At 35.3% G+C, this 21,542-nt stretch overlaps 1 protein-coding gene across 1 annotated transcript; it reads right to left on the reverse strand.

The window, feature by feature from the left end:
* Nucleotides 1-3,607: 3,607 nt before the first annotated feature.
* On the reverse strand, nt 3,608-14,650 carry LOC121244459 (ubiquitin carboxyl-terminal hydrolase 18-like). Its single transcript, XM_041142534.1, has 11 exons — nt 13,980-14,650; nt 9,398-9,563; nt 9,191-9,279; nt 8,927-9,012; nt 8,693-8,855; nt 8,195-8,318; nt 7,290-7,447; nt 6,482-6,566; nt 5,905-6,117; nt 5,373-5,434; nt 3,608-4,681 (listed from the first exon to the last, which is right to left on the reverse strand). The coding sequence occupies exons 1-11, from the start codon at nt 14,240-14,242 to the stop codon at nt 3,910-3,912; spliced, it is 2,181 nt and encodes a 726-aa protein (XP_040998468.1). The 5' UTR covers nt 14,243-14,650; the 3' UTR covers nt 3,608-3,909.
* Between the last annotated feature and the right edge of the window lie 6,892 nt (nt 14,651-21,542).

The following is a 21,542-nucleotide window of genomic DNA, read 5'->3' on the forward strand; positions in this document are numbered from 1 at the left end:
TCTAGATCACCAAGCAAGTTAGCTCTCAATGAAACCTCTCAATGAAAGCACCAATTAATGTTAGGGACTTGACCAGGGACCTCGGTCAAGTCCCTAAACATTAAGGTCCACTAGCTTGCTTTGCCTTGTGATGACCGAATGTCTCTTGCCAACTTGCTTGGCCTTGAATGAATTATGGCAATAGAGGGTCCCTAGGTTGATGGAGGTATGGTGTTTAGTGATGGAATTGATGATGATGACGATGATTTGGGGTGATCTAAGTGATGAATTTGTGTGTTTGATGCAATGTGGCACTACTTGATGATGATCCTTGGTGTTAGCGCCACTTGGGTGATGATTAGGGTTGGTAGTGAGGCTAGGGTTTGGATGGTGGCTAAGGGGAATTTCGAAAATGGAAGGGATGGATTAGGGCTAGAGTGTTTCGGCTAGGGCAAAAAAGGGATGGAAATTAGGGTTTGAATTATTCTAGGTTAATTCCTAAAATTTAGGGATTTGGAGATAGAAGATGGGGTTTGGATAATGGATAAGGTGGCTAGGGTTTGATCCTAAATAATAAGATGGATGGACATTGTTAGGATTTAAGGTTTGAATAAGGTAAGGGGTGTATTTCGAATTTGAGGGATTAGAAGATGGATCAGGGTTTTGACTAAGTCAAGAGATGATCCTAAAATATAGGAATTGCAAATGGAGGCTACGGTTCAGATTCCTAAAATTTAGGAAATCTTTATGGAAGTCTAGGGTTTCGGCAAAGGCACTTTGGATGGATGGAGGCTATGTTTTAGGAATGGGTTTAATGTAGGGAATCAAAGGATATGAAATATGAAACTTGGAGTATGTTTGGTATATGTGTAATGAACTTACTATCAAGAACACTAATGCACCTTCAACACCAGTATACAAAGAATTCACACGAGAAGAGATTCCACCACAGGACAAAATTATCCTTCAATGCAAGATTCACTTGGTGAATCTTGACAGGGAATTTTCAAGGAATTCCCAACCTGCCAATTGTATTAAAACTTCAATGATCAAAGGCTGAGAGTTTACACAGGCCATGCACTGCTTTTATACACACAAAGCATGAAGATTATCTAAAAAATAAAGACTCAAATGTAAAATGCATCTTATGATTCCTAAGGACAAAACTCACCGTTTAACTAAAAGCCAAACTCACAACTCTACAAACAAAACGACACTACATCCTTTTATTACAATACGCACCGTATCACTAAAAACCCAAACTCCCCGTTTTATTTAGAAGGCAGTCAAAGCAGTTACCCTCATCCCCTTCCTTCCCGCTACCCTTCTTTACATCCATAGCCTTTCTTCCTCTTCAAGAGCCTGCCCCCAAGCACTCCTGACAATCTCCTCCTCTTCAAGGCCTTGCCCCCAAGGCACTCGTGACAATTACAAGACAGTGCCCACCAAATGAAGATACAAAGACCTCAATTTGTACAACAACTCCCAAGAGTTATCCTCCATGTCAGCTCCTACCCATTTGATCAAGGCCTCAATAGCAGCATGGTCCCTTATCTTCTTCATCCTTCTCTCAAGAATCTTTCAGGCTCGGGCTGAACAACACCTTCATCATAAACTGGAGGCACTGTAGGCAAAGGGGAAATATGGTCCCCTAATTTTTTTCTTAAGACAAGATACATGGAAAACTGGATGGATTTTTGATGTAGAAGGCAACTTCAACTTATAAGCAACTGACTCAATTCTCTGAATGACTTGAAAGGGTCCATAACATCGAGGAGAAAGCTTCATGTTATGTCTCATGGCCACTGATTTATGTCTATAAGGTTGAAGTTTAAGAAAAACTCAATCACCCTTCACAAAAGATCTTTCTGATCTCCTATTGTTACCATACATCTTCATTTTACTCTGAGCTTTTCTTCAGTTTTGTTACCATACATCTTCATTTTACTCTAAGCTTTTCTTAAGTTTTCTTTCAACAAAGACAACACTTGTTCACGAGTCCTCAAGTGCTGATCTATTGCCTCATTAGTAGTGGTACCGCTACATAAGATAGCAATCTTGGTGGTGGCATCCCATACAAAGCCTGAAATGGAGAAACACCTGTAAAAGCATGCACAGACGTAAAAGCATGCATCTTATGATTCCTAAGGACAAAACTCACTTTTAACTAAAAGCCAAAACTCACAACTCTACAAACAAAACGACAATACATCATTTTATTACAATACGCATCGTATCACTAAAAACCCAAACTCCCCGTTTTATTCAAAAGGCAATTAAAGCCGTTACCCTCATCCCCTTCCTTCCTACTACCCTTCTTTACATCCATAGCCTTTCTTCCTCTTCAAGAACCTGCCCCAAGCACCGGTGACAATATGGTAAAAGGCAAGAAAACATAAGAACAAAAAGAAAATATATGAACAACAATGGATAACTGGATAGTTGGATAGTGAATGGAAAATACTCATAAGATAGATATACAGGAAATCAACACCTATTCATGGATTGCAAGGTGATGAAAATACTAAGATAGATAAATGGAACAACACCTATTTACAAATTGCAAGGTGATGTTCCTCTCATTGGGATTCACGAAATGCACCCAAGTAGCTCAAGTGCAAAGGCATCAAAAAGTGATCTCAAGAACAAACAAACCGTCCACAAAGGAATTTGCTAAAATATGTAAATGAAATGTTTTAAGGTCCTATATAAAGCAATAACATAAATAGGAAACCCTAAAAGGCCCCCTTATAAAATAGGTATTGGATGGCCCCCTTGGTGGCCTAGGCTGGCCTATGGACATGGCTGGCATGGCCCAGGCATGGGTCTGGGTGCTGAGATATGTTGCAATTGTTGTGGCATGGGCATTGATGCTGCACTGGTGTAGCTGCTACTACTGGGCGCACGCTCGCTGGGCTGCTGCGTGCTAGCTTGGGCAACCACTAACCTCGTTGGCTGCCCCAACTGGGCTACAACACGCTGGCTTGCCTTGCGAGTGCCATGGCATACCTACGGGTCTGTCATGTGGCCTGGGTTTGGTCCAGGCAAGGGGCTTGGGCGTTGATGCTGCGCTAGTGTAGCTACTGCTGCTGGGCTGCCTGTGGGGTTGTCTTGGGGTGCCATGGCATGCTTGTGGCACAACTGCAGGGCTGTTAAGGCATGTTAGTAACAGTGTCGAGGCCTGGCCCATGGGGCTGTTGAGGCATGTCAATGACAGTGTTGAGGCCTGGCCCGTGGAGCTATCGAGGTTTGTCAGCGGCTGTGTCGAGGCATGGGCTTTGGGACTGTCAAGCCTTGTCATTGACAATATCAAGACATGAGCCATGGGCGTGTCAAGACATTGTTGGCAGCTTTGGTGAGTCACTAAGCTGGGGGTTTTGACATCTTCTTACTTCCACCTTAGCCGTACATTGCCTCGGCTACCTCCTTGTCGCCAGCATGCAAGCGTGAAGGGATTCCTTCTCTCAGTTCAGCATAGTCCTCACAATAAGGGATTTTTATTTCACAGTATGTGGAGGTTTAAGTATCATCCGAGTATACAGAAAATTGTAGAAACTAATACCACGATGTATTGCTTTGCTTCAGATCACAATCAAGCCACGATACAATTAGGAGAAGAGATACCAAGTCTCGATAAATTAAAGCAAGGTATATTATTCATTCTATCATAATTATTCTTACAAATAAAAATTAGATCGACAGTGTACACAGAGAAGGTACTTCCCCTCACAATCCAAAGCAACATCGTTAATTCTGTCAATTTTTTATGAAGTTAGAGAGTCCATCGGAAAAAGGTACAATAGAATCCAGAGATTTCTGCAATACTGAAACCCCAGATAAAAAAAAAAAAAAAATGGTCCCCATCTCGATCTTATCCTTTTGATGGTGGATCGTGGAAAAAAATATATGAACAACTAAAGAAAACAGCACCTACAAACTGCTACCCATTATTTCTACTCTCTTAGCTCCACTTTCATGCTCAGAATCAGAATTCCAGAGGGGCGACTCATGCTTCAATTTATGAACTTCAGCTGAAACTAGATCGTGAGTGTGTTCTGGTGGACATAGAATTCCATTTTGATCAGCATGTCCGTTGGCATAAACTTCAATATCTTTTCCAACAGATGAAGGTATTGACTCACCACCCACATCCTGTGAATCTTCCCTTTTGCAATCGATTGAAACAGAATATTCCATTTCACTGCAGGAAACTTCCTTGAGATCAGCCGGACACAACTTGGAATGAGTAACCAAATTCATATCTTTTGAATCTCTTCCAGCCTGAGAATCAAATGCAACGGAAGAATCTCTCTCGGACCTTAAAAGTTTATTTTCTGGTGGATTTGACGCAGAATTGACCATTCCCATACCATCTGTATCTTCTCTTAAATCTTCAATACTAATTCCCATAGATGACTCAGTTTCACAGATGAGAACCTCCCTACAAACAGATGATTCGCAATTAACCATATCCATATCCTCGAGATGTTCTTTTAGAGCTAGAGAGTTTATTCCAGTAGATGACTCTTCTTCACAGCGAGAAACCATCGAGCATGGACCACAATCAGATGGAACAGCAAAACCATTAATGGGTTTTGACTCAGCAGTTGTTAAGCATCCAACTACTTTCTCTTGCATCATTTGCTGCTGCTCCTTCTCTGAAGGTTCGACACTTATAAGACACGATGGTCGAGCATAAACCCTGTCCATCCAAAGGAAAACAGGATCATCTGGTATATCCATCACAAGACTAACTCGAGGTATTCAATTGCAGCCAGGCATGAGAAAAACAATGCCTCAACAAAAAGTTTCGAACAATGCCAACACACTCCACTTGATTTTTCAACAATGGTAAACACAAATAGAAACAGCAACATACACATCCCGACATGCATTTTCCCAATAAATAAGAAGATAAATGCTTGATCTAGAAATGAATCTTACAAAAAAAAAAAATGTTTACAAACTGATGTGGCTTAATATGGTTTATTAAATTATAAAGCACTTTTTGTTGTAAAATAAATCTGACTATTATATCAAGCGACGTCAATTTGTAAACTTACTTCTGAAAGATCTTTTTGTAGAACTTATCAAAAAAAAAAAAAAAGATCATTTTGTAGATCTAGCACCTCATATAAGAAAGCTCACATACAGGTATTCTAGATTGAAAAAGGGCCCAATCTGAGGAGGAAAGAACTTAACAAACAATGCACAACTTAACACAAGAACTCAACTTGCAAGGCCACCCATGTCATAGACTCCAAAATTTGAATCACACTAAAGGCAACTAAATTACCCAAATACAAAATGGTGTAAAATGTAAGGTCAATGGAACAAGAAAGAAAATAAAGTAAAATAAAAGATTTGACATTGGGACACAGACAGACAGATACCTGCTGTATAAAAGCATATATGCTCCTTGAGAGAGTACCTCTTCTAATTCAACACCGGTAACCTGAAAGAGTTGCAAAAGTCAGAACTGATAAATGGGATCACACTATCAAATTGTAAGGATTCATTCATCAAAAGTGAGTACGGTGGCCTTGCAACATATGGGATCACTAACTGCTTTAATAGGTGCAAGAAGACCCACTTGCCAACAAAAAGTGGTACAACAAACTGCTTCGAAGGTGAAATTCCTTTTTTCAGTATAAAAATAATAATTCCTACGGCCGATGTCAGTGGCACTGCTATAACCAATTCCTAGACAAGCTGTATTTCTGGATAAATAATTCCTACACGAGCAGTATTGAACAAGCAATAGCATAGAATGAAACGTATAATCTCACTTTAGGGATTTACAAATAAAGGATATCAATTCTTACTTTGGCCCTAATCTGTCAAATGTGTGCAGGAACCATGCATGACACAAAAACAAATTAGAGAGAGAGAGAGAGAGAGGGAGAGACTAAGAGAGAGGTATACCTTGCAATCATCAATTCTATACCATTTTCCACGGAAATCCTTGGTATAACAGATGTAGTGACCAAAAAAGGATGCATTCAACATATCCACATGAACAACAACTGCATAAAGCTTGTAGGTATCTGTACCATCTCCAGCCTCACTCATGTAGGGGCTAAGATCCAAGGTCTCTGGGAAAGCTACTCTCTTATTAAGTTTCCCAAACCTCCCACTCTGTAAAGATTGCCAACAAATAACAAGAAATCAAATGAAAACCAGAGGATAAATATAAGTTTGAGAGACATTTGAAAGTTGAAAAAAAAATTCTACTCATCAGCCTTACACCACGCACCTGCTTTTATTTTTTATCTTTTTATTTTTTTTCCCTTAGTATGTGTGTGGTGTTTTATCCACAAAAAAAAAAAAAAAAAAATACACCAACTTGAGTGGACGCCCTAATACTTTTTTTCTTTTTTTTGACGCACAAACTTTTGAAGGTGAAAATAAAATTTAAGGGCAAAAGAAACCATAGAATATTCAGATATCAAGCACATTACAAATACCAAATAGACCATGTAAAATGAGTAATAGCTCAGACCTGAAATCTTTTTAAGGCAATGGTAAGAATATTTGGAGCTTTTTTTACAGTAAGACGCTTCCATGCCTTAACATAGTCATTGCAGCTGCGAAAAACAAAAATATTTAGTTCAAGGATGTGATGGGATGCAGGCTCTGAAACCACATAATTAAGAGCAAAATATCAGTAAGGGCTTGTTTGTTTTCAGAGATGAGATGAGATGAGATGAGATTAAAGTTAAAAAGTTGAATAAAATATTGTTAGAATATATTTTTTTAATATTATTTTTGTTTTGGAATTTGAAAAAGTTGAATTGTTTATTTTATTTTGTATGGGGATTTGAGAAAGTTGTAATGATAAGGTGAGATGAGATGAGATGTTTTCTGAAAACAAACAAGGCCTGAATTTTAGATGCATCACAAACTAAACCGTATACTACTTGCTACTTGTAACAAGTCTTTCAAACGTAAAGCTAGGAGCAATATGAAAGAATCAACCCACCATCAAAGATACATCATTTTATAGATGGTTCATCAAAATTTTCCAGCAAGGGCCAAGTTAGGCATATCTCAACAATCACAACAGGAAGTAAAGGTTTACCTCTTAATTAAGCAATAAAATTAGGTTATAAAGATAGGAAGTACAGGTTTACCACTTTAAACGATGACTGAAATGATGATTACAAATGTTAAAAAAAAATTAAATTCTTGTCAAGAAACAGAAAATTACTAAAATACACATACATCTGACAAGAGCCAACAACACAGAATGTACAATTAGATATTTCTTTTTTGTATTAAATACGATAAAAAACGAGAAGTAACCATACCCATCACATTTATACATATTTTCTCCATGAAGCCATTCTTTGACTGTGAACTGGTCCAGGCATTCCTCCAATGATGCAGCATCCCCATGAATCTCAACTGTCAAATCCATCATATTTTCATACTGATTTGAGACATTATTGCATTTTGTACATATCACCTGGAAAAAAAAATATGTTATGCTTCAAATAAGGATAGAGAATGATGGAGAGAGAGTGTATTCCCCTCTTGATTCTTCCCTTCATAATTTAGCATAGAGATTTTTTATTAAAAAAAAAGAAAAAAAAAAAAGAACAACACTCTCTCAAGATAACCCTATCTGAACAAGAAGATAAAAGATAAGCCCATCCAACTAATAAATAAATATGAACTTATATTGAAAAATGAGAATTCTATAAAATAAAATAAAAATAAGAAAAGCAAGCAAGTACCTTAAAAGGATGCTAAACTGGATATAGGCATCAGATGAAAAGCATGGGAAATTATCAAATTAGTTTCATTGTCCAATAAAGGATGGAATTTCATAATCTATACTTCCAGTCTAAGGAAAACCTGATCATATTAATACCATTTCTTGCGTGTATTGAGATTCTTTTTTCTTGAAAGATTAAATAAGAGGGTGTACTAAGTTATGGTTTCCATTTGAAAGTATAGAAATTATGAAAAAGTATTACCATGATCAGGTTTTCCTAAGACTGGATGTATAGAAATTATAAGCAAACAACAGATTACTTTCTATGGGAGAGAGGATCCACCAAGATGGTGAGTTCAGCTTTGAAAATAAGATAAAAATGCGAAAAATAAGACTGCCAATGTGATCTCTAGCACCAAAATTATATGCATGAAGTAACCAGACTTCTGTAAACAAGAAGCAAATTTCTGAGTACAGTCTAGTCATTTGCATAACCTGGGATTGGAGTTGACCACCAAATATATGTTGGATAAGGGTGGTCTCTTGAGAGCTAGGTTCAACAGCTTTTTCTCCACCAAATTCATCCAGGCAGATGGACTGCATTGTATCAATAGCAAACCTACAAGCAAGGCAGTTGGCTTCACAAAATTAAACTAAATTATCATCACTTATTCTCTTGAAGCTAGAACAGTTTGAATGATGTTATTTTTTGAGGGGCTTCTGGTGGTTTTAGTCATATAGGTTAGAAGGGTGGATAAATAGCTTGTGGGGGAGTATTCTTTTTCTAGTTTTTGTCATTCTTGTCCTTCCTCTTATTCTGTTTAGATGGCTCTTGTATACTTCCTATGTACTTCGTGCACCCTTTGGTAATAATGATTTTCGATTACTTATAAAAAAGCATACCACTAGATTCCAGTATGTCCTTATTGAAGTTACAAAGGAAAACTTCCTAGAAAAAGTGAATAAACTGAATTCGATGCAAATAGGACAAACCTCATGAACTCGTGAGCATCCTCCTGACTTCCATAGCCAAGATTACCACCGATATTAGGTAAGCGAGAGAGAATATTTATGGGTGAAAATGCTTGCAAACTTTGGGTTGCCCTTTTAACATGGGTTTGAAACTCACATAGGAAGCACCAACCATTATGATGGCCTGGACCAAAAAAAAAACAAGTCTTTAGACCGAAAAATAGGTTAAACACTTGTAATCCCACCAAAACTTACATTCTCTTTGATGGCCTTTCTCCAACAAGTAAGCAGCAAGTGGCCGTGTGAATGTAAGACATTGCAAAACCACATTGGCAAAGCAACTACACAAGAAAAACAGAATTGAGAATCGTCATTCATTAGTGCCACATTCACATGTTTGTGTTGGTGTATGATTTGCATTGAAGTGGAAGGGGAATGGCATGCACGAGTGCAATATGTCCATGTGTAAAGCATGCAATGATGGTATTATATTAAAGCCTAAATATGGTATAAACACACCTATTTCCACAATTTAGAAGTCCACAAGGAGGAAATCCAGGCTTCTCCCAATTGAAAAATCTCAGAAACTCATCATATGGAAAAAGAATCTGAAAAAGTACAAGTGCGACTTATAAGTTTCTCCATGGTTGAAAAATAACCAATAATTCATAAGTCGCTTATGGTATATAACAAGGAAAACAATGAAAAGAAAAGACCAACAATTACCTTTTCTGGCTGCTTGATAAACTTAGAGGTTCCATGAGCAGGAACTAATGCAATTGCAGATGACTTTCTTCCTGCAAGACTAGAAGTTGAATTTACTCCAGATGGTTGAAACTTGCAATTTGTCTTATGCCCAAATTTCCAGTGTACTTCTTGGCATTTTTGCGAACTGGAAAAAAGACAAAAAATAATGTTATATATGATCATTTTCTCTGAACTTTGTACTTCTTGGCATTTTTCCAAACTGCAAAGAAGTCAAAATAATGTTATGCACGATAATTTTCTCCGAACCTAACCACCACTCATAAACATTCAAGCAAACCCACTAAAAAAGTTAAATAAAAAAGTTAATAAATATATAGAAAACAAAAACAAACTAGAATTAATGCATAAAAAAAAACATAAGCATGCCATTACCCACCAAATATGAAACTCATTAAAAAAACCTTAATGCGGTGAGAAACATATAAATACTACAAATGAAGAGCAAGAGCTCAACCCAAGAGTTTTCTCATCCCTCGCTTGAGTCGTGGTCAAGCAGGAATCGCAACTCAATTTAGCTGGATGCAAAGTAGACACCTTGCTCAAGAACTCACCAGAATTCATTTCATTTTCTCAGAACTACAATTTTCAGTACAGTTTTAGTCATAATTGGTTTGTAATAACATATAGTCTACATGATATATCCAGTGGCTCCCTTATGTGCAACGCTGGCTTTTTCAGAGTGGCCCATGATGGAGAAGTTGGTGCCTTCATAGCATTTTTTGACTTTTTGTACTCTACTAGACTACAGCCTGGAAGTAAAGATAAGATGCTTTGGACCCCTACCAAGAAAGAGAAGTTCATGTCTGAATCCTCATACTTTGGGATAGTAACCTATTCCCTTGGTGATTTGGTGGACTAAGGTGTCTCTGAATATAGCTTTTTTTTTTTTTTTTTTTTTGCATGAACAGTCACCAGGAAAGATCCTCACCATGAACAACTGAACAAAACATCATATAATTTTAGAGGATTAGTGTTGCATGTGCAGAAAGAGCGGGAAATCTATAGGCCACCTTTTACCCATTGTAAGATTGCCAGTATCTTTTTTTTTTGGGGTAACTTTTTTACGCAAACATCAAAACTGTAACAGAAGAGCCAAACTCGCCAACCAAACAAATAGGAGTACAAGTATTAGATTTCTGCTCTAATGCAAGGAGAAGATATTCTAAGGGTTTACAGCAATCTGTGAGTTGGGTTGGCTTGAGTTATGCCCACAACGATAGTAGATCTCTTTCCCAATTGGAGGGGATAATAAGCAGCCCACAAATTGCAATAGTGTGGAAGATGGTCCCTATTTTTCTATTGTGGAGTATTGGAAGGGAAAGGAATGATAGAAATTTTGTGGATCACGAACGGACGCAGGTGGAGCTTAAAGTTTCTTCTTAATCGTGCCACCGTGATTCTCGGCTAGCCACCAGCCTGTCACACGTTTCTTTTCTCTTGGTAAGTTTCAGACCTCTGTCACACAGTTTTCCCTTCTCCAGTGAAGGTAACGAACTATGAAGTGAGATTTTGGAAGCAACGCTTCAAGGTAAGTAGCATGAACATGACTTTTATGTGTGCTGTAATTATTATATTCTGCAAGAAAAAGTGTTGTTCACCTATGCTATGCTATGTACGGCCAATTCAAGGTTAGCCCCCCCCCCCTTTTCTCTCTCTCTCTCTCTCTCTCTCTCTCTCTCTTTACGAACCCTTGGTGAATGATGATCATATGTTTATGATGCAGTTATGTATGCTATGTTGAATGGTATGCCTATTACTTATGTTATGGAATGCTTAGGTTATGATATGCCATGTAACGCTCATGTCATGTTATGTTATGTAGTTTATGTTATGATTATGTAATGCTCATGTTAATATGTCATGATCAATGCTATGCCATGCATCTAAGTAAGATGCCATGAACGTCATGAAGTCAACATGTTCATATGCATCATGATAAGATAAGTAAGAATTCATGTGAAAGATAAGTTAAGATTGACCTTATATTATGGGTGGATGTGTAAGCCACGGACCCAAGTGTGGTCTACCATAAGTATGCTATGATGTATTTGGTGACAAGGACCTAAGTGTGCTTCACCATATGCTATGCTACGATGTATGCGGTGACACGGACCTAAGCATGCTTCACCATATGCTATGTTATGATTTTATGTGGTGCCACGAACCTAAGCGTGGTTCACTATATTTTATGCTATGATTCATGCAATCAACGACAATTGGACAGATGCACGTATGTTATGATGGCCACTAAGTAAGTGATAGACAAGATGAATGAGTCATGTATGAATGATACAAAATGCATTGAGTCAGCCATTCATGCATCCATGTTATATGTATTTCCATGATTATGTTTGATTCCGCCTATGTTTATGAATGATCTATATGGTATGTGTATGTATGATGATGTCTGAAATTTTTCAAAGTTAAACATAATGTTAAGCTAAGTTAAGTTTACAGTATGATATGCTATTACTGAATCTTTGACTCGTTTGTTTGTTTCTCTGTTTTCATGTTTTAATGTCTCAGATGATGATTGCGTGGATACAGAGCATGAGTGCTATGAGTAGATTATTCTTCCACAGACTTAGACCTTGAATAAGTGTTAGTACCACATGGTTTAGTTATGATTAGACAGTTGAATAAGTGATTTTGGCTCATTGGACTAGTTAGTTTATGTTATTTTATTATATTTTAGTTTTTAATTTATGAAATTCCGTCATGCTAAGTTAGTTTTATGATTCAATAAGTGAGGTCTTTTTACGATGTCGAATCTCTTTACTAAGCATTACACTACGAATGTACGTAACATTCCATACCTACAGGAAGGGGTGATACAACTTCCCATGTACCTAGGTTATGCCTTTTGCATTTAAAAAAAAAAATCTTTGATTATTCATTTGAAAAATTTTTAAAAACAAAAATCTTTCCTCGTCAAGTATGACTAGGTTTCATGAAGTGAAGCCTTGAGTGGATACGTCATCTGTAATGGAATCCCAAAAACATGAAGTTTGTCTATAGAGACACAGATGATAACCATTCACAATTTTATGTTCGTTTATTAAAATGGGGTGAAATTCAAGACAATATTTTTTATTAAAAAAAATGCATACTTGTGGACATTAAAAATTGAAAAGATACAACAAAGACTTGCCCAAGTTCTTGCCATAAGTGTGGGGTTCAGGCCAATAAGTTTATTTGTAAACTTTTTTTCTATTTACACCAGTCCTCAATTAACCTTGGCACATACATAATTCCCATTTCCACCCGTATAAATAAATTTCAACAATAAATGGCATTTAAATATGTGATACTCCATTTTGATAAGTGAGGGTAGGTAGTGTATGAGATCTCATATTGCTTGAAAGGAGAAGTTCTTGCTCTTTATAATGTTCCAATGGGGCTCCAATTGTATCATTGACTAGTCTTTTTGGAGAATAGATCATGTGATTTGGGCCTTCCATTGGAGCATTACAAATGGCATCAGAACCTGTCACAACCAAAAATGTGAGATTTGACTCGTGCCACCTACGACGGACTAGCCCAACGAGGATGTTGGGAATATATAAAGGAGGAACTTTTTTTTATAAGTAAACAAGTATTATTGATCAAAGAATGGGCAAAAGCTGCCAATTACAAAATTCATATGCCCTATCTAAGTAGGCGCATTAGAAACTAAGAAATCATGAAGGTCCATGCCATTAAAGTCCACAACAATGGCCCAAGTACAGAGTTCTAAAAAAGAAAACTTTTAGCTCTGCCATCAATCTCTCTTTGTCCTCAAACGTCCACTCGTTGCGCTCCTGCCACAAGCACCACATAATACAGATAGGGATCATCTTTCAAACCGCTTTGATCTGTTGCATGCCTCGAATAGAAAGGAGGAAATTGTGATACCCTATTGTGATAAGTGAGGGTAGGCAGTGTATGAGATCTCACATTACTTGGGAATGAGAAGTTATTGCTCTTTATAATGTTACAATGAGACTCCAATTGTATCATTGACTAATCATTTTGGATTATAGTGTGGTTTGGGCCATCCATTGGGGCATTACAAAATAACTCCAATTTTATCAACTTTTCTTGTTCAGCATAGTCTAATCACTGTAGATAATGCAGCACTAAGTTGTTTAGTAAAATTAAGAATAATTAGGCAGGCATATCAATTTAGAAACAACACGATAGTCACATAACCATTACCAATACTTTCACCAACCAGTATTTTCATTGTCACACGGTACGAGAAAAGAAAAAAAAAAAAAAGGAAAAGAGACATACACGCTCATGCACGCACAGAGTAACCAATCAACTCACAAACGCAATTACACAATTACCAATGATCACAAACAGGAAAAAAAAAAAAAAGTATTACCATCATCAAAATTGCTTGCGACGTCAATATGTCTGCACTAATTTAACCATGGGTAGTAATAATTATTGTATAAAGCAATAATAGAATCGAGAGCAAACAAGAAGTATAAAGATATTTTTATTTATATCTTAAAAAAACGCAGAAATATGTATACAGTAGGTAGAAAATCACCAGTAGCGAACGGCCTTGCAGCGGGAACACTTCTTCGTGGCGGGATTGCCGCAGTTGGCGCAAACGAAGCTGTCGTCCATGAGAACGCCGGGCATTGGGGCTGGATCAGAGCGGTCTCCCGCTGCTTCGAAATTTGCGCCGACCTCAAAATACTTCGAGGCCGTATTCTTCACCAGGTGGAGCAATCCCACAGCAATTACGAAGACGGTGAATATAAACTGAACGAACCAATTTAGGTCCAGAGGCACCGCAGAGACAAGCATCTACGCCGATGCCTCTTCAATCCTAGGGTTTTTCATGGACACGATCGCTACTTTCTTTTCCTCTAATCGAAACGAGCAACGAATCAATAACTTAGACCACTAGAAAATCAGAGAGAGAGAGAGAGAGAGATCTAAAAAGAACCAATGAATTTGATTCTTTTTCTCTCTCGCTCCCAAATCTACTTTAGTACCGGATCAATTCGCAAGAATTCGCAAGAAATCTCCCACAAATTTTGCCTCGCTCGCCCTGTTCTTTCCGCTATGTCCTTCCCTTTTGTTTTTCGAAGATACTTTAATACTAGAGAACGTGCGTGAGAGTTTCGGCTTTCTGTCTTTGTTCCGGGAGATAGAGAGGCAGTGAGAATTGAGAATGGGTTTTCTGAACAGGGTTACACTCCAATTCCGAATTCACTTTTCCCAATTTTATATCCACGCTCGAATTTATCTTCAAATTTTCTGATAGTACGCAATTTTACACGCATGAATTGTATAAGTTTTAAATAGAAAAACATTCTTGTAAAAAAATAAACTTTAATTTAAAAAGATGTAAAAAAAAATTATTTTTTATTAATAAAATTTATTTTTTATTAGTAAAATTTATTTAAAATTTATCTATTTAAAACTTATATATAGGATTATTCTTTACATCCATGTATAATTTTAATATAATATCATTTTTTTAATATTAAAATTTTCATTATTTTCAATAACTGATATATCTATACGGATGGTTATGAAAATAAAATGATAAAGTATAAATAGTAATTTTTTTATTTTTTTAATTATTATCTGAAAATTCTACCGCAACAATACGAATTACGTATCTTATACGAATTATACAGTATAATATTTTTTTCTAGCCCGTCAAGTTTCCATCAAATGGTGGGAAAAATACAATTATGATCATGTACTGAAGATGTTTTCAAAAGTTACCAAAGCTCCGGAAGTCCTAGTCCAGCGAAGCAGATTTCAAGCACAATTGGCATCCATTACGAACAAAAAAGATTTGAAAAAATTAGCTGAAGTAATGTCACAAATATCAGACAGTGACGATGAAGAAGAAGCACAACCCAGATTAACTCCACCACAGCAACTCGCATTATCACCAGCTCATCAGGCCTCTCCTTCCCAACAGGCCTCTCAATCTCAAGGCAACCAAGCTGCATCTCCTTCTCAAAATTATTCACCTTACCATCCGGTACAACTGATGGATTCTCAAGACCCGTTTGAATTAGAATTAGCAAATTTTGATCCTCAGAATTTGTAACTCCAAAAATTATTATCTGATTAATCAGCATGACAAGCAGATAGTATCTCTCTAAAGAGTTATTCACGACAGATTATTGCCCAGCAAAGCGACAAATAATTCTGTACTAGATTACGTGTTCTGTACTATGTTTGTTTTTAGCGTCGGCTGACACTGTTCTTGTCTTTAATGTCGGCTGATACTGTGTTTGTCTTTAGCGTCGGCTAATACTGTTCATGTATTATTAAAGTTACTGTTTTAGTGTCTATATAAAGGGGTTCACGAGGCAAGAAGGGCATTCAGAATTCTAATCTGATCCCTTCCTCTCTCGCCCAAATCTCTCCAGTCCAAGTCCTGTCCTCCTCTCTCTCTCTAAATCTTCAATCGTCCTTCCCTCATGTCTTCAGCTCCCAACTCCTTTGAGAATTAGTCTCCTTGTAAGTATTATATTTTTAATGAAGAAGTTTATTTCATATCTCTTTTCTTTAAGTTTTATATTAAAGAAAATAATGAAAATTTTAATATTAAAAAAATGATATATCAAAATGAAGGAACCATGAATGACGCAAATTTTTGTTTTGTTTTAAAAACATTTTTGTCCATGCTTGCTGGTAATCATAATAATCATAATAAGGAGGATCATAGGGATGAGAAAATTTTCTTGTCAAATAGGGATTTTTTCCCCATTGTTCCAGTGTGAGAACTTGCTTAATAGTGACTTTATGAAAGGCAATGATTGGAGATGCTGGTGGAGAAGGTTGAGTTTGAAGGGAACAAGGAATTTCTGAGAGAATAATTGAATCAGTATCTACTAATATAAATTCATAAAAATGCTGGGTTTTCTTAATGTTTTGTGGAACATAATGCCAGTCCGGTAGGAGAAAGGCATCAAGTAATTTCTGAGGGTCAGACAGATGTTGTATTTCAGATTCAATAGGAAAGACCGGGTGCCAATGAGATTTGATAATAATAGGAGACGAAGAAGGTTGAGATAATAATGGAGGATTAATAATTTGGGAAGGAGAAGGAGGAGAAACAGCTTTGGAATAGGTTGGTAATTTTGGAGAGGCTAATGGTGAAAATGGATTGTAAGAGGGTCTAATGGTGAAAATGATATTAATATAATATCATTTTTTTAATATTAAAATTTTCATTATTTTCAATAACTGATATATCTATACGGATGGTTATGAAAATAAAATGATAAAGTATAAATAGTAATTTTTTTATTTTTTTAATTATTATCTGAAAATTCTACCGCAACAATACGAATTACGTATCTTATACGAATTATACAGTATAATATTTTTTTTTAGCCATGGAATTGGGGCCGTCGGATCATGTCACGTGCCGCGAGCTAAAAGAGAAAATCAACGTCTATGATCAAATGAATTCTAATTAAGAAAGGACATCGCAACCGTCCCAAAGACTCCCAACATTTTGGCATCCTAGTGTCCACGTGAAAACAACGTTTCCCTTTCCTTTTTCTTGCATTGCTTTAGACAGCTCTTTCTAAATTCTAATTTATGCCGGTTTGGATTGGGGTTGATCTCAATTTATTTTGTCTCATCTTATTTAATATAATAATTATAATTTTTTTAAATTTTTATATAAAATATAATAAATAATTTAATTTTTTTAAATTTTAAAATAATAATAATATTAAAAAATAATATTCTAATAATATTTTATTTAATTTTCAATTCATTTCATTTCAACTCACTATTTAAACTTCAACTTAAGGTCTCGTTTGTTTTCGTAAATAATATGAGATAAAAGTTAAAAGTTAAATAAAATATTATTAGAATATATTTTTTAATATTATTTTTATTTTGTAATTTGAAAAAGTTGAATTATTTATTTTATTTTATGTGAAAATTTAAAAAAATTGTAATAATTAAATTAGATGAGATGAGTTGAAATATTTTATAAAAGTAAAAGAAGCAATAAGAAAAGGAAAGGCAAAAAAAAGCAGAAAATGAAAATTGAAATAGGGAATGTTTCGTTTTAAAATCTAAATCAAGTAATAATTATTAAAAATTATTTTAAAATAGATAATTATAAAATATTCTTAAAGAATGAATACATAATATTCTTAATGTATTTAGTACACATCATAAAAGTTCTTTACTTTTATAAATAATTTATTTTGTAATATTTTAAGATACGATGGGAGTATATATGTTCCAGACATTTCTAATAAATTTGTTCCAGACATTTCTAATAAAATTCTCTATAATTTACCTTATTTAAATTTTTATATAAAATATAATAAACAATTCAATATTTTCAAATTTTAAAATAATAATAATAATAATAATAATTAAATAATATTTTTTTAAAATTTTAATTTTTATTTAAAATCATCCCATCCCAACCTATCTCACTATACAAATTATTATAAAATGAAAAGACCTATTACTGCAGCAACCCCAAAATACACTCAAGTTACATTTTCTTAAATTAGGAGCGACAGAGCGTAGTAGCCAAAAAAAATTCACATATTCGTTCTCTTGCGTCCAAAGGATTCACATTAAATGGTGATATTACCAAGAACGAGCGGTGCTTCTTAGGCTCCAAGTGACCGCTAGACTAAATTAATTTTTTTTTAAAATTTTTTTATTTATATTTTTTATTATTTTTAAATATTTTTAAAAAATATAAAAAAAAAATCAATATATTAACATTGACTTTCTTAACTATTAAATAAATAAAAATATTAAAATACATGAGATGTCAAAATAAAGAGATAAGTTTAGTGGGCAAAATAGTATTTTTTTTCTATAAAAAATATACCATCATTGCATTCATGGATATAAATGTCTTTTTTCCTCTTAAGCCATGCTACACATTGCCCAAACGTGTAGAGATAGAAAATCTCGGGAAGAAGACAACGAAAAAGAAGAGAGGGGAAGGTACGTGTTAGGTCAGATATAGATGTTGTGATTCTTGAAGTTCCATTGCTTCTTTCACGTTCCCTATTTCTTCAAAACAAGGGAAAATAGAGTTGAGGGGAACACTTTGGCGTTTGTGTCTGTGTTTGGGCTTTAATTTCAGATCCAAGGGCATAGTAAAATCATCCAATGTATGCAAGTTCTATGAATTCTGTTTTAAATAAAGTGGGGGCATACGTCATGCCCATATGCAAATATCTTACTTTTTATGATAGAACTTATTTTTTGCTTTTTATTTTTAGTAAAGCTTTATACAAATTTTAAATGATCAAACTTTTTGTAAAAATATAAGTCTTATCAAGAAAAGTGAGTTTTCCATATTTTTACATAGTAAAATTTATTTTTTTATAAAAAGTTTGCACGAGACTTCTGCATTTAGAAGTTGTATATATATCATTTCTCTTTTTTTTTTTTTTAAGGGACTTATATATCCAAAGAATGTATTGAACATTACTCGGATTGTGAAGTCTTTTGTGATGTGTTGGCATGCACGATGCATGTCTTAAAAAATGGAGCAAAATGGTGTGATAATTCATTGCATGTCATATACTACAGGAAAAATGAGTAATTATAACTAGTTGTTTGTAATAAAAATAACTATTTGTGATGAAAATAGACTTATTTTGACTGAAAATAATCATATTGACAGAAATATCTAGCACCAAATAAATAGTTTTCTTGAAATTCACGAAGTTGGGTTTAAAAATGCACATGCATGTGATTAAAGTTGGTATTACTAAAAGCATCCTCATTGGATTATGTAAATGCAAAGTTATAATTTGCATAATAGCACATAATTCTCCATTTAGCTATTACATTCAAAACTTGTTCCTGCATTATTTTATTCTTAGTAAAAATAATAATAATAATAATAATAATAATAAAATGTTATTAACTTAATAATAAGTTGTTTTTTCAAATTTATTTTTTTTATATTTTAAATTCTACCAATCATATGTTAATTAATAATCAAATTATAATTAACATATGATTGATAGAGACAAATTGTAAAAATCCTAACATTTCTTTGACTCACTCAAAACTCCATGATTCTCTCTCCTCTATAGTTTCATCTGCTCTTTGTTTTGCATATAGTGGTAGGGAGCGTCTAGCAGCTGGATGGGTGAAGATCTTCATTTTACACCCTCCAATAATAATAAACATGTAGGAACTCTGCCAAAATTAAGAATGGAGTTGCATGCAGTTTTAAACACAAAAACACAAAAATCCCTATACAAACAGAGAGAGAGAGAGAGAGAGAGAGAGAGAGAGAGAGAGAGAGAGAGAGAGAGAGAGAGAGAGAGAGAGAGAGAGAGAGAGAGAGGAGCATACTGAGAGTAGTGAGAAAAAGCTAGGGCTGCTCTGACGTTAGTGGATAGCAACCAATTCTAGTCACTGGCGGCGATTGATATTAACGTTCGAGATTGTAGGGTTTCGGGGAGAGAGAGAGAGAGAGAGAGGAAAGTGATTGTTGATCAACAAAGAGGGGAAACATAACTCGTATACGAGCTAGGGAATTAATCCTAAATTCAAAACGATGTCGTTTTTCATGTACAAAAATGACATTATTTTGAAATAGTAACATGGTTTTTTAAAGGCCGTAGAAGACGTGCGACAAGATGGTGTCTCCATGGATGAACATTTGAGTTGATCTCCCTTTATGTGTTTCAAAATTTCCATCTCATCCCAATTCCCAAAATGATGAGAATTATGATGGTCTCTCTCTCTATCCAAACATACACTTTTATACAAACTATTTCATTTTATCTTAACTCAAAAATTTCATTACTATTCAAAACATCTCGTCTTATTTCATCTTAACTGTGTGACCAAACAAGGCCTCAAAGTCTCATGCTCTTGCCACTTGGTATGATTTTAATCTTAATTTTTCTAGTTTTTCTAACGATTTTTCTATTGTTTGGGGTTTGGGAAAGTAAATGATGTTGTTGTGAAACTTGTTGATGGGGTTCTGAAGGGAAAATCAACGGGAACGTCGATGAACCAATCGTAATTGGCCGAAACTACGCTGGCTGGTTTTGTGCCCCCCTTTGGGACTCTCTCAAACCCCCGCTTGGGAAGTAACAGAGACTTAGAGCGTTGGCACATGCAACACAATGTTACATATCTTGTTTATGACAGTAATGCATCCTAGTATGCAACTAACAGTATACAATAATCGCGGCGCAATAAGGGTGATTAGTTATAACTCATGTCAGAATGAACTAAAATATCCCAATAGCATTAATATCCATCATAAGTTCAAACTTAAGGATAGAACTTCCTTAATACAATATTTAATCCAAATTCCATGGTTAGATCAACTATTTCATACGCTCTGAAGTATGAAGAGACAATGCTTATGAGCATCAAAATTATATCTAGTCTTCACTCATGGTCCAGCTCCTCTTCAACCATATGTATCCAACAGTCCTTCTTGTTCTTCCTTGTAATGCCCGTCCTTGTGGTAGGTCTCTTTATAAAATATTTTGATAAAGGATGACGAGAATTACTGTCCGATTTAAAACATTTTGCTTTCTTCCTAGGGTGCAAGACTCTACGTTTATAAAATAAAATGTGCTTTTACAATAAAAGAGGTTTACAGCGGAAAACATCAATTTTAATAATAAAAGGCCTCTCTTACATTTAAACCTCTTGCCTAGACTTTCGTGCTCTTCCCCATAGGCCGTGTCTGTCCCGACGCGTGCTTCATTTCCTTCCCTGTGGGGGGAGGGACATACATAAAAACTAAAATGAGTTGAAGACTCGTAAGCATTACTTCATGCAGTTAAAATATAATAACGTAGGTTTTCATTCATGCATTCATCATTCGTACATACTATACTTACATGCATGCGTGCATACGTATGTTCATTTGAAAACGTCATTGGACGGGATTTTCCTTTTTGAAAATGGACTTTCTTTTCATAAAACGTGTCCCCGTCAGTGCCTTCATTTCTGCAAGAGTGCAGTGCCTTCATTTCTTAAAGTGCGTTCATGCATGTGTACATACATACACACATACATACATACATTCTTTATTTTCACTTTCATAGGCCGGTACACACTGTTATGCCCCGTGTGTTAGGGTTAGCGGCCCTAT

This window comes from Juglans microcarpa x Juglans regia, chromosome 8S (assembly GCF_004785595.1).
Source record: "Juglans microcarpa x Juglans regia isolate MS1-56 chromosome 8S, Jm3101_v1.0, whole genome shotgun sequence".
NCBI classification, from domain to species: domain Eukaryota; kingdom Viridiplantae; phylum Streptophyta; class Magnoliopsida; order Fagales; family Juglandaceae; genus Juglans; species Juglans microcarpa x Juglans regia.

Coding starts and splice junctions, on each gene's coding strand:
- LOC121244459 (XM_041142534.1), bottom strand. CDS start 14,242: ATGCTTGTCTCTGCGGTGCCTCTGGACCTAAATTGGTTCGTTCAGTTT. Junction 9,013..9,190: donor CTTCTAAATTGTGGAAATAG/GTGTGTTTATAC, acceptor TTTCTTGTGTAG/TTGCTTTGCCAATGTGGTTT. Junction 5,435..5,904: donor ATAGAATTGATGATTGCAAG/GTATACCTCTCT, acceptor CAACTCTTTCAG/GTTACCGGTGTTGAATTAGA.